The sequence below is a fragment of the Aulonocara stuartgranti genome (genome assembly GCF_965226115.1).
Source record: "Aulonocara stuartgranti genome assembly, chromosome: 23".
In the NCBI taxonomy this organism is placed as follows: Eukaryota; Metazoa; Chordata; class Actinopteri; order Cichliformes; family Cichlidae; genus Aulonocara; species Aulonocara stuartgranti.
In genome coordinates, this window is record NC_138958.1 from 35121471 (window position 1) to 35135619 (window position 14149).

Below are 14149 nucleotides of genomic sequence, written 5' to 3' on the forward strand. Positions count from 1 at the left end.
ACAAAAACTGGGATGTATTTAACAGTATACTAAAAATATTGGGGTGACACACCAAAACAGAATTTCTAGTTTTATTATGCTCTTGTTAGATTTAGGTTACTAGAAGAAAAAAAATAATTATATGCGCCATTAATTTCAAATTAAAATTGATATCATGTAAAATAGGCACATATGAAAAACAAATAATATTTATAATTTTGAAATCCATAATAATCTGTTTTTTAAAAAAAAACATTGCTTTACTGATTCTTATGATTATTACATTATTACCAACTTACAACAATCTTGTCAGAGGGGGCCACTAGGGGGCAGCAAACTTGGGGGCGTGGCCAGTGCCACAATTTTTTTTTTTTCCAGACTTTACATTTAGGGTGTCTCATCTCTTCTTTCACCACAGAGATTTTTCTCACTCCTTTTTCTTCCTACTTTGGTTTAATTTAGTTTGTAACAAAAGCATTTTTTAGTTTTTTTTGTTGACTTGTTTTAAGTAGTGTCACTTGATTGATGCATTTTGTACTCATGTCGCCCCTTCAGTGTTATCAAGAATCTCTGATTTAACTGCTGAATCACCCTGAAGGGGCTTCTGTTAGAATAATGATCAGTTTGCCATACATTAGCTTCTATTATGCTAATTACAACATGTAGGTGGGTGGATACTTGTAAAGGAACAGCGCTGTACAGTCCAGAACAGGATTCTCATGAGATGTTTAACACAAAGTTACAATTATTAAGATTTCACTTTATGTTTTTTGTTTCCTCTGATATACATTAAATGCATTCAGTGCATTTAAAACTCTTGTTCTATTGCATTTTTAAGTGCCAGTCTCATGCTTGATTATAATTACTTACAAGAAATTATTTATAACATCCATCTCAATAGAGTGATCGCTTTTCACAGAGTGAAAAGTAGAGCTGTCAGAGCGGACTTCCTCAGTTACCTCACGCTGCTCTGGCCCTTCATCAATGAAACCTATGGTATCAAAAGACGTCAGGTTTGACTGCTAAAAGATGTTCTCCAAAGTCCTGGTAACTAGGGTATGGTAGGCCCGAGACCCAAAATCACAACACAAAGAAAAAACAACAACAACAATTCAGAAGCCATTCTAGGATGTTTCTGTGGATTGTAGTGTCTAAAGTCTGTGTGCCCCCACTTAGGATCAATATGAATTTGTTTTTCATTGTTGGCTTCAATCAATTGTATTGTTATGCGCGTCTGAATACAGTGAAACAATCCAAAGACTGAGCACCCAAGTAAGCCTGCTTGCCGCTGTGAACTTACTTCTCTTCTTTGCTTCCTCTTAGCTTGTTGAACACCACCGGGGCTGCAGCTGAAAGAATAAGGCTCAGATTGCTCATGCACATCTAATCAATGTAGCCAGTTCATTTATTGGAATACACAATTGTAATTATAAGTCAGGACTTCACACATCTTAATGATAGAGCTGTGATACTGATTAGTTTATTAACTGACACAGTCAGTGTTTTGGTCAGCTTTCCTTATATTTTATTTATAATTTATTTTTATTCTCTAATACTGTAGTTTTGTCTTTCAATAAAAATATACTAATGCTACTAGTCCTGTCAGCATTTGCAAACACTTCCTCATTCATATAAATACACTCATAGATAGGGAAATGGTTGTTTTCCTCCAACTCAATCCATTCAAAACTGTGTGCTCCGGACAGATTAGTATCCCAGATAGTGAAAGCCCTTGGTCCTCTTTCTGTTTATGTTAAATCCTCTATCAGGAATTTAGGTGTCACTTTTGACTCAACTCTCACATTGGATGGGCATGTGAAACCTCTGGTTCGCTCTTGTTTTTATCATTTAAGAAATGTGGCTAAGTTAAGCCCTATTTTATCTCACCCTGAACTGGAGATTGCTATACATGCATTTATTTCCTCATGCTTGGACTATTGTAACTCTTTGTTTATGTGTCTAAGCAAAGGTCCTCTGGATCATCTGCAGGTTGTGCAAAACGCTGCAGCTAGGCTGTTGACAAAATCCTCCAAGTATTCACATGTGACACCATTGCTATTTCAGCTACACTGGCTTCCTGTTGAATTTAGAGTACATTTTAAGATCCTGGTCTTGACATTTAGAGCCTTGCATGGACTGACACCTCCCTACATCTCCGATCTGCTACAGCCCTTTGTCCCTAGCAGGTCCCTGAGGTCATCTGATCAGGGCTTACTTGCTATAAAACAGACTAAGATGAGAACTAAGGGTGACAGAGCTTTTGCCACTGTGGCCCCGAGACCGTGGAACTCTCTCCCTCATACATTAAGAGCTGTGGACTCGGTAGTTATTTTTAAAAAACAACTCAAAACTCACCTTTTTAAAACTGTTTTTGGTTAAATTTCTGCCTGTTTTATATTGTCTGATAGCCACCATCAACATCAGCCTGACTGGTGATAATATGTAAGGTTAGAGAAGCAGGGTAAGGAAAAGATATCTGGGGTATGTTGAAGTCCTTTTGTAGCACAGGTCCCAGAATACAAGCCATCCATAAACGTTGGGTTACCGGGGCGCTGGAGCGTTGGGGCGCATCTTTACTGTTATAGGGTGTGAGCGAGGCAGGGTACACCCTCGCCAGGTGTTATTTCATTACAGAAACACAGGGATACAGCCAACCACCACACAGTCTCACATCCATACATACAACCAATTTAGAATCAACAACTGACCTGATATGAATGTCTTTGGATTGTGAAAAGATGCCAGAGGAAATCCATGGAATTAGGACACAGCAACATTGAAAGCACAACATATACAAGGAAGAATTGTAAATGCTGGCCTTGCATTTCATGGGTGGAGTTTGCATGTTGTTTATTTGGGTTATTCTGAATGGCTGTCTGCCTCTCTGTGGTAGCACAGCAACAGACTGGATAAGCTCCACCCCCAATCCCAATTGGATAAGTGGAAGAAAATGGATAAATGGACAACATTTAGAAACTTGGAGACTTGGATTCTACTAAAGTCAAAAGCCAAAAATGCCGTCTCTTAGTTTTAGTCAATTAAAATCTGCTGCACAAATAAATAGTCTGACACACATCAAAACGTACTTAATGGTCCTTCTCTCCAAACACTAATACCTGATTTAGACTTCTGCAAGAAATCTACAGCATAACCAGAAACTCATTTTTAACCTTCCATGCCATTCACTCATTGCAGGCTTGGTCGACCCAACATGTAGTTAGATTTTTCAGTTACTGGCCATCATCTGGGGTTGGAAATTACCAATAGCTATAAACTCTACAGGCAGCCCATCAGTTTAACGCTCTATATTGGAGCTATATTTAACTGAATTGTGCCTTTTAAAAAGGGAACTTCAGAGGGTTATATATTAAAAGAGTTCATCTGCTGAAATACAGGTTGGCTTTTACTGTGAAGAAGGCAGAGGAAAATAACATAGCTATGGATTATACAATGACAAAAAAGGCTTACTGTAGACTAACCTCTTTGTCAAAACAGTGGGCATGTGTTTGGCTGAGCCGTAATATGTTGCATTAGGTGCTTCTCTGTACTGTTCGTGACAAATTAGGCGCTCTTGTTTCCTCCCCATTTCAGTTGCATTAACACACCAAGCAGAAGTGTTAGCAAATCAACCGGGACAAGAAGTGTCAAACACTGGCCCTAGCTGGCATTTGGTTTGGTCACAGTTTGGTAACCTTAGTAATAGTTCCAAAGACTATCTTTCAAAATGACTGTGCGAGTCCTGCCGGCTCCTTGGAGTACAAAGTAGAAAATCAACTTAATGAACTGTGAGTTCAGCAACACCATTTTGCATCCCAAATTGAATTTATCCGCTTTCACTTTCAGAGAAAACCTAAACATCCTCTGCTGTGGGAGTCCACAGTGAAAGTGTAATAGGTAGACTTAAAACAACTTTGTACAGTGCAGTCTTTTAAAATGTAGTCCATTGGGCTTGAATACAAAAAGGCTGCATCTGTTTTATAATTGGGAATATTTTACACCGCCAGTCAACTGCTCCAGGTAAGCATATTGTGACTGAGCAGGTTCAGATGAAGTACTTTCATCATTTAGTCTGTTTGTAAACCAATACATTTTTTATATTGGAAGACAGAAATTAAAGGAGAAAAATATGCATATCTGACTCTATTGACAGCGGCAGAACAGACCCTTTGGATTCAAAATAATAGGAGGTTGCTTCCATTTAGTCTGCTGCACTCCACTGAAGGCCAAATAACAGACTGCTTATGCGTTTAGCTGTCTGAAAAGTAGCTATTTTCTCATTACTGCTCATCAACCTTTCAGCTTCAGCTCTTCATATGTTTTATTGAATCTGATCAGACCCTCCATTATGAAAAAGCCATTGATCCATGTCCTGGTCTTTCTCCAAACCCATTTTTCCCCCTCACAGTTGAACTTTGTTCTTGTGATTTTCATGCCAGTCAAAAAGATGCAGTAACTAAATGAAGAAAACTGGAATAAAATGAGGCTCATCTCTACTGAGACCCAAACTGCTGTCTAATTGAATAGCAGAATACTTTCATAGCAGCAATTTTAAACTCACCAACTTGATGAATTCAAGCTTATTCATAGGACATAGGGAAACAAAAAGAGTGTCCACACCTGTCTTTCTTGGCTTCTGCCGCAACACAAACAGCTGTGATGGGCCACGTGGCCTCCAAATACAGCATGAGGAATGACAGCTTTCGTGTCTGATGATGCTAATATCGGGCAGTGGACAAATGTGTTTGTGTGCAGATGGGGCAGACGATGGAGATAAAGCCATAACTCACCATATCAATGGATGACACAGGGCCGATGCTGTTGATATAGATGCCCACATCTATGACTGTTGGTTTCTCTGCAAAAGCCAGAAGGAATAAAAGTGAGCACATATTGTAGATGAATGTAACATTTGTCAAGTTTTTTCATCCTGAAGTGTAAACCTGCAACATAGTCAGACCCCAGAATCAAATATATAGTCAAGTTGCAAACAACAGTCGTCATCATTCACTTCATCGTTCACCTAGAAGAGAAAGACTAACACCCTTAAAGTCAGAACAGCTCCACAGTGTTTCCTGGAGCAGCTCTGGTTACCATGGCAATTAATAGCATTTCCAGGCGGTACATAGGATCTTGGGTTATTTTGCTTGGCAACAACATTTGAAACGATTGCACAAAGCAAAAACTGGTTGCGTGTGTGTTTGGTGGTTGTAGAAATGGTTTATATGAGGTTTAGGTGAGATTCAGAGGTTTCTATGGATACGACTTCAAGTTACAGCCTATTACGGAATCTCGCCCCTTGTGCCCCCTCCCCTCCCGATACCGGGGTTGCTGGGGCTCAAATCTCCAAAACAGTTGGCAGTCAAGGCGCTTTACATTGTATGGTAAACTCTACAATAATAGAGGAAAAATCCCAACAATGAGGAAGTGCTTGGCAACAGTGAGAAGGAAAAGCTCCCTTTTAACCTCAAGAAACATCTGGCAGAACCAGGCTCAGGGAGGGGCAGCCATCTGCCGTGACCGGTTGGAGTGATGGGGGTAAGACAGGACAAAAGATGCATTGTAGAATGATTAAAAAAACCAAAAAAACAGAAGACAATCTCTGATTGTTTGACAGCAGAGCCATTGCGATGACTAATGGTAGACCAGGACTGCCTCATCTGACCCAGAAGTGTCTTGAGGATACTCCAAGAGAAACTGTAAAGGATTGCTGGGGAATAGGATGTTTCTTCAACCAGGATGCAACTTTGAATAAGCAGAAGTAAAATACATGGATGGATGGTTCATGTTAGTGAACAAATGTTAAATTAAAAATTAATCTTGTGTTTCATTCAATATTCTCTATGGATTTTCGTCTTAACTCCATACGTGGTGACCTGGTTTCAACATAAAGTGAATTTTAAAAAAAATTTATTTTCCATGGGGCTTCCACTGCTATCCGCTTTTTCTAACTTGATATAACTGGGAATTTATGGGCCCAAATGCTGCTTCTATTCTCATGAACAAAGAAGGACCAAAGCACCAGTGGGAGCTAAAAGTAGTCCACATTCTTTCAGCTCCAATGAAGTGATCAGTGTTGTTTTCTCAGCTTTGCAGCATTCAGGAATCCATTAAACAGGCCATTTATGACGTTGAGACAAGCTGAAATTTTGAAGGAAAATAACACTATGATATGTGTTCAAAACAAAAATAAAGCATTCATATAACTTTGGATGTGAAATTATTTTAGGGTTAACATTTACTGATTTGCCAGTTAGCTAAGTTGTATAGTCTGACGTATAGTCTGACAAAGTGACCCAATGTTTTAGTTTAGACTAGTTATCAGAGATGTGGACTCGAGTCACATGACTTGGACTCGAGTCAGACTTGAGTCATTAATTTTATGACTTTAGACTTGACTTGAAAAAATGTTCTAAGACTTGTGACTTGACTTGGACTTTTACACCAATGACCTGGGACTTGAATTGGACTTGAACCGGTTTACTTGAAAAGACTTGATATTTCACCCCAAATATAAAATTTAACATACATATTATATAGAAAGTGTGCACCATTAATTCAATTCATTGATTCATTTATTCAAACCACACTCCGTACGTATGTGTGCGTGAGCTGTAGCACAGTCAATCAAATTAACCAGATTTAAAAAAAAAAAACGCTCAAAAATGCTGCAAGGAGTTATTTTTTTCAGGTACATAAACTATGAAGTAGTCAACAAAAAACTGAAATGCAATATGCAAAAGATGCAAGAAGAGAATCACAGACAGAGATGGAACAACTTCCAACTTTCTCCGACAGTTGAAGTTGCATAAAGAACGGTAGGTGGTGCTTCTCTCTTGCTACGATGAGATCATGACTTCATCTAACAAGCAAATCTTGTCCAGGCTACGTTGGTGATACAGTTTTTTTTTAATGTGTATGATATTTTTGTCATGCGATTTTAAAGCTGGCCCTACAAGCACATCCAAGAATACCATGCAGCTTATCTCAGAACTGTCGGTGAAAATTATTCTTGGAGCTAAGTTTAATTGAGCTGCATTTTATAGAGGTGCAATTTCACAATTTGCGTATATTTTCTAAGTTCACTATTTCGTCATGTGTTGAGAAAAAACACAGATTTAAAAATGACATGGTCTAATATTTACATTTAGCATATAACTGCAACATTCTTCGTTTTTTTTTTTTTTTTAAAGACTCGAAAGGACTTGAAATTCAAAGTTTCAGACTTGTGACTTTACTCGGACTCGGATTTTTTGTCTAAAAAATATTTACTTCCCCTTGTTTTTCCTGGTCCTTGCAGGATACAATGCAGCACCTCAGCTAATGGCCAACAAGAATTAAACAGCATTAATCTCGTTGAAATGACAGCAAACTAACAGTCTGTCTCTCTGTGTCAGCCCTGTGTTAGATTCGCGACCATACCAGGTTGTACCCCACCTTTTGCCCTATGGAAGCTAGGTTAGGGTCCAGCACACCCGTGACCCTTCTAAAGATAAGCAGAAGGGAATGGATGGATGACACTAACAATGAGATAAAGTCTGTCCAATACAGTGAGATCATAAAAAAGAGTATTAAGATTATTAGAAGTACCAGCTCTCAATGAAAACTGAGTAGTATTTTTTGCCTGTAATGCACAATGATAATAGAAGTGGCTCCTGCAGTATAAATGTGAAAATTTCTCTCTGGGTGCTCGGGCTTCCTCCCACAGTCTAAAGATATGCTTGTTAGGTTAAGTGGTAATTCTAAATTGGCCAAAGGTGTGAATGATTTTCTTTATCTCTTTTTTAGGCCTGTGACCACTGGCAGCCTGTCGAGAGTGTACCCTGCCTGTTGACCATTGTTCCCTGAGATAGACTCCAGCCCCCACTGACCCTGAAGTGGATAAGTGTTTAAAGACATTAAGAGACATTAATGAATGGATGGACATCTCATGTGGTACTTAGACTCTGAGTGAGTAGAATCATTTTTTAAGTAAAGTATCTCAGCTGTTACATGGCTCACTGATTTGCTTCAGATTTTAAGATCCTACTCCGGACAAACTATGCTACTTTGGCAAACCTCTACCTTGTCACTTATTGGCATCAACAGCTCAAATCTTCAGTTTGTACAATACTTTGATTTCCCATGTGTGCTTTGAAAAATGCCCGAATGCTAATTAGCAAAATCTTGAGTAACCCTAGAGCATTATTAAGGGTTTCATTCAATTATGAGTGAGGTTGAAATGCTGAGTTAATTAAAAAGTTTTATTAAGTAAAATTATTTTGGTGAGATATAATCTATATACTTCACAAACCTGATGATCTGTGAAATATATAAAGTGGGAGCCCCAAGAGAGAAACGTGTTTGCCTTCTTTTGTTGGATTTTGCTGAGGAAGCTAAGGAAACAAACTTTCAGGCAACCGTTGTTTAGTTGGAGGAGAGTTTTCTAACTGCTGGGACTCTTCTGGGTGAGTTAACTTCTCAACATTCTTGTTCAGAAACAAGCTAAGCCATCAACAATGATGTGCTAATGGCTATAGCAGCTATTGCTGTTGCTAGTATGTATGAAGAAAAGATAAGAAAGAACGTATGTATGAATGTCTAAACAGCAGATTCTTTTTTAATGTTACTCTAACAAGTTTTGAACATTTTTTTGATGAATGACTCATTGATGACCCGGTCCAAAGATGGCAAGCCACCCCTCCAGGATTCGTTAACATGTATGATCTCAAAATAAATTGAAATTCTTTGGATGGACTTTGAAATGTACAAATTCTACTTAAGTGGTTGGAGAGAACTGCATTTCATTGTTCCTCTGCACATCCTGCAAGGAGAGACTTTACTGCTGGACTCACTCAAATAAGAGGTGTCAGCTGACACTAGAGACACTGAGTCAAATCCCCCGGAGGTATGTTTTGTTTATTGTTTTCCATTATTTGGGCCCATTTTTCCTTTTATGTAATGCTATTGTTTTTTATTGTATATGTAAGTTATTATTCATATTATCCAAATGAATAAAAGTTCCTCAAACTCATTCATCCACTTTGCTCCAGTAGTCGAACCTTAGCAATTGGTACTCATGTAATTATTAAAATCTGTATCCCAACTATTGAAAAGGGTGTTACACTTGGCTTGCTAATGTGCTTCAACAGTGAGTAGAAATTAGCACGTTAGCATTCCAGCATGAACCTTTAGCTTTCGAATCGGTAGAATCTTAGTCTAGTTTTGGCAAAATACTCATCAATGCCAAATAAAAGTTTACTTAAATGATCCCTTGACCAAATGACTGACGATAATTAAATTGCTAAATACTGGTTTGAACCAGAATTGATTTTTTAATTTTTGAAGTACTGTGATGATTGCATTCATCACATTCAGCTCTTTGCCAATAGAGCCTCTTCTGCTAATGCTGGCTATAAAGAGATCACTTCTGTTATTTCTGTTTAAGGGACAGGAAACAAAATCTATTCATTTCACTCGTCGTTATCTGAAATGTTTTTTTCTTTAAGACAGACTTGTAAAAATGTCAGCACACCCTTTAATGTGTCTAAAAATAAAAACAGATTAATCTCTTTCATGGCTTAATTCAATCCACTCAAAGAAGCTTGTACATGTTTCCCATGCTTCTCTCTGCCAAACTGTAGCAATTCACTTGTGTGCTGGCGTATAGACGGGACACACAAACTTCACACTTCACTGCATCGCACAAAAAAATAATGTTCTACCTTTTGAGGGCCACTGAATGCAACAACTGCACAGCCTCTTTTAGACAATAGTGTGAGTGCCGTTTGAGCTGTTTTGGTTACAGCACATATTGCAAGGTTAAGCACAGAGCACGTGTGAGAGCTCTTGTACCTCTAGCCCTATGAGATGGTGTAATAGTGGGTTTGAGTTATTTTTTTTTTTGCATGTTATAAGGATTTGGAACCTTTTTATTGTATTTTGAGATATTAACAAAGATAGATAGATAGATAGATAGATAGATAGATAGATAGATAGATAGATAGATAGATGTAGGCACCAGTGTTGGTCAAGTTACTTGAAAAAAGTAATCAGTAACTAATTACCGATTACTTCCCCAAAAAAGTAATCCCGTTACTTTACTAATTACTTATTTTCAAAAGTAATTAACTCATTCACTGCCATTGACGTCTATAGCCGTCAATTGCAGTGCATGAGTCAATGGGTTTAACTCATTCACTGCCAATGGCTGGCAGTGAATGAGTTAATTACTTAGTTACTTTTTAAAAACATGATTTACAACCTGAATAGGTGATAAAGCGATAGATCTTTCAGCCCAATTCTACTTTTTCTGCATAATCCATCATACAAAATGTAATCAAATGGAAAAGTCTCTTTTTAAAACTTGTTTTATTAGTTTTAACCTTTTAACTTTATGCACCAAGCAAAAATGTAATTATATGCAACATTCTCTGACTGGAAGAAATTTGTTTAACATTTAAACCTATTTTCTGCACATTCCAGCACATAAAATATTTGGGTTTTTTTGTGTTTACACTCACTCTTTCAAATAGATGCAAGTAAAACACAGCAGAAAATAAATAACATCAAAGACTAGCGGTCCTGTTGGTCTATTTTCACCTGTAAAGCAGGAGTAAGGTAGGCGGAGGTTTACCCTGGTGCTGATGTGCCGCAGCAGTCAGTTGAAGAATCCGCGAGTTTCTCTGTGAGTTTCCCATTACGTCATAGCGCACTCGGTGCTTGCTTGGAAGTTTAAGGGGGTTTTTTCGCTGTAAAAATAAGTTTTCTTCCCACACACAACGTACACTAATGTTTTTGTCACTTTTTATGGAATCAAAGTCGAAGTAAGGTCAGTACTTCCACACTTTAAACGCTGCACGCTCATACTCTCTCCCGCATTGATATATGATCCATTGTTGATCTGCACACAGCTGTTGTCACTAACGGCGCACTCGCTTACGTCACTGTCATGAGACACTGACATGTCATCACAGTTTTAGTAACGCAGCGTTCCTACGGGAAAGTAACGGTAATCGAATTACCATTTTTGCAATAGTAATCCCTTACTTTACTCATTACCTGAAAAAAGTAATCAGATTACAGTAACGCGTTACTGCCCATCTCTGGTAGGCACGGTGGTTAGCACTGTTGCCGCACAGCAAGAAGGTCCTGAGTTCAATTTCACCATCAGGCCAGGGTCTTTCTGTGTGGAGTTTGCATGTTCTCCCCATGTTTGCATGGGTTCTCCCCGGTACTCCGGCTTCCTCCCGCAGTCCAAAGACATGCAGTTAGTGGGGATAGGTTAATTGGTCAATATAAATTGCCCATAGGTGTGAATTTGGGAGTGAATGTGAGTGCGAATGGTTGTCTGTCTCTATTTCTTAGCCCTGAGACAGACTGGTGACCTGTCCACGGTGTACCCCGCTTCTTGCCCTATGACAGCTGGGATAGGCTCCAGCCCCTGAAAAGGATAAGCAGAAGCGAATCGATGGATGGATGGAGATATATATATATATCCATAGGTCCCTCATCCTATTCATGTAATCCACCAGGGTTTGATCTGTGGAGGATTCATATTGTACATACTGTCTGTATATATAGAAGAGCTCACTGGATATTTTCTCCTTTGTTGGTCCATTAACTGTAAATCCTAGAGAGGCTATTCAGGAAAATACCAATCAGCTCTCTGAACCATGCCACATAAGTCACTTAAATCATATTACTTCCTCAGTCTGATACTCGATTTGAACTTGAGCAGATGAACGTGCCTACATGCCTAAATGTGCTGAGTTGCTGCCACGTAATTGGCTGAGAAATACCAAGGGCTCAGAGACGAGCTCGAGAAAATGTGGAGGGTGAAGGTAACAGTGGTCCAAGTGGTACTTGGAGCACTAGGTGCGGTGACTCCCAAACTGGGCGAGTGGCTTCAGCAGATCCCAGAAACAACATTGGAGATCTCTGTCCAGAAAAGCGCAGTCCTAGGAACAGCTAAGACACCGCAGCTGGACCCTCAAGCTCCCAGGCCTCTGGTAGAGGACCCGAGCTTGAAGAATAGACCGCCCACAGGGGCGAGTGGGGAATTTATATATATATACAGTGGGGCAAAAAAGTATTTAGTCAGCCACCGATTGTGCAAGTTCCCCCACTTAAAATGATGACAGAGGTCAGTAATTTGCACCAGAGGTACACTTCAACTGTGAGAGACAGAATGTGAAAAAAAAATCCATGAATCCACATGGTAGGATTTGTAAAGAATTTATTCGTAAATCAGGGTGGAAAATAAGTATTTGGTCAATAACAAAAATACAACTCAATACTTTGTAACATAACCTTTGTTGGCAATAACAGAGGTCAAACGTTTACTATAGGTCTTTACCAGGTTTGCACACACAGTAGCTGGTATTTTGGCCCATTCCTCCATGCAGATCTTCTCGAGAGCAGTGATGTTTTGGGGCTGTCGCAGAGCAACACGGACTTTCAACTCCCGCCACAGATTTTCTATGGGGTTGAGGTCTGGAGACTGGCTAGGCCACTCCAGGACTTTCAAATGCTTCTTACGGAGCCTCTCCTTTGTTGCCCGGGCGGTGTGTTTTGGATCATTGTCACGTTGGAAGACCCAGCCTCGTTTCATCTTCAAAGTTCTCACTGATGGAAGGAGGTTTTGGCTCAAAATCTCATGATACATGGCCCCATTCATTCTGTCCTTAACACGGATCAGTCGTCTTGTCCCCTTGAAAGAAAAACAGCCCTATAGCATGATGTTTCCACCCCCATGCTTCACAGTAGGTATGGTTTTCTTGGGATGCAACTCAGTATTCTTCGTCCTCCAAACACGACGAGTTGAGTTTATACCAAAAAGTTCTACTTTGGTTTCATCTGACCACATGACATTCTCCCAATCCTCTGCTGTATCATCCATGTGCTCTCTGGCAAACTTCAGACGGGCCTGGACATGCACTGGCTTCAGCAGCGGGACACGTCTGGCACTGCGGGATTTGATTCCCTGCCGTTGTAGTGTGTTACTGATGGTGACCTTTGTTACTTTGGTCCCAGCTCTCTGCAGGTCATTCACCAGGTCCCCCCGTGTGGTTCTGGGATCTTTGCTCACCGTTCTCATGATCATTTTGACCCCACGGGATGAGATCTTGCGTGGAGCCCCAGATCGAGGGAGATTATCAGTGGTCTTGTATGTCTTCCATTTTCTGATGATTGCTCCCACAGTTGATTTTTTCACACCAAGCTGCTTGCCTATTATAGATTCACTCTTCCCAGTCTGGTGCAGGTCTACAATACTTTTCCTGGTGTCCTTCGAAAGCTCTTTGGTCTTGGCCATGGCGGAGTTTGGAGTCTGACTGTTTGAGGCTCTGGACAGGTGTCTTTTATACAGATGATGAGTTCAAACAGGTTCCATTCATACAGGTAACGAGTGGGGGACAGAAAAGCTTCTTACAGAAGACGTTACAGGTCTGTGAGAGCCAGAGATTTTCCTTGTTTGAGGTGACCAAATACTTATTTTTCACCCTAATTTACGAATAAATTCTTTACAAATCCTACCATGTGAATTCATGGATTTTTTTTTCACATCCTGTCTCTCACAGCTGAAGTGTACCTCTGGTGCAAATTACTGACCTCTGTCATCATTTTAAGTGGGGGAACTTGCACAATCGGTGGCTGACTAAATACTTTTTTGCCCCACTGTATATATATATATATATATATATATATATATATATTAGGGGTGCAACGATACTCGTATCGATATTGAACCGTTCGATACAGTGCTTTCGGTTCGGTACGCATATGTATCGAACAATACAAAATTTTAAATTTATTTTATCAACTTTCCTTCTGACGATGCTGTCTGTGTTGAGCACTCAGTGGATCTGCGCTCGACAGTGCAGCCTAGGCGGAGTAGTCGAACGCAGATTCACTGAGCGCATGGCAAGTTAGCGAGACAGAAGTTAAGCTCTCCTTGCAACATGGCAAATTGAACCTCCCCCACCCTCATTCAGATGTGGCGTTTGGAACTATTTTGGTTTTCATGTGACGTATGACCCTGAAGGTAAGCGCGTCATGGACTAAAGTAAAACAGTATGTTGGATGTGCCATGCAATGCTCAGTTACATTGGTGGGAACTAGTGTGTTAGCGCAGTTAGCTCGTTAACGTGTTGGCCATCCAGCCCCATGCACGGGGCGATCCGCGGTAGCTCGA

The 14149-nt window shown here is 39.8% G+C and overlaps 1 protein-coding gene across 2 annotated transcripts in view; it reads right to left on the minus strand.

Annotated features, from left to right (window-relative positions):
* Nucleotides 1–14149, minus strand: part of LOC309701090 (gamma-aminobutyric acid receptor subunit gamma-3-like) — a 193814-nt gene that overhangs the window by 121771 nt on the left and 57894 nt on the right. For both annotated transcript variants that reach the window (XM_082525095.1, XM_082525094.1), the window contains exon 3: nt 4767–4834. In XM_082525095.1, the coding sequence (XP_082381221.1) occupies nt 4767–4834 (68 nt within the window). The remainder of the gene's footprint in view (nt 1–4766; nt 4835–14149) is intronic.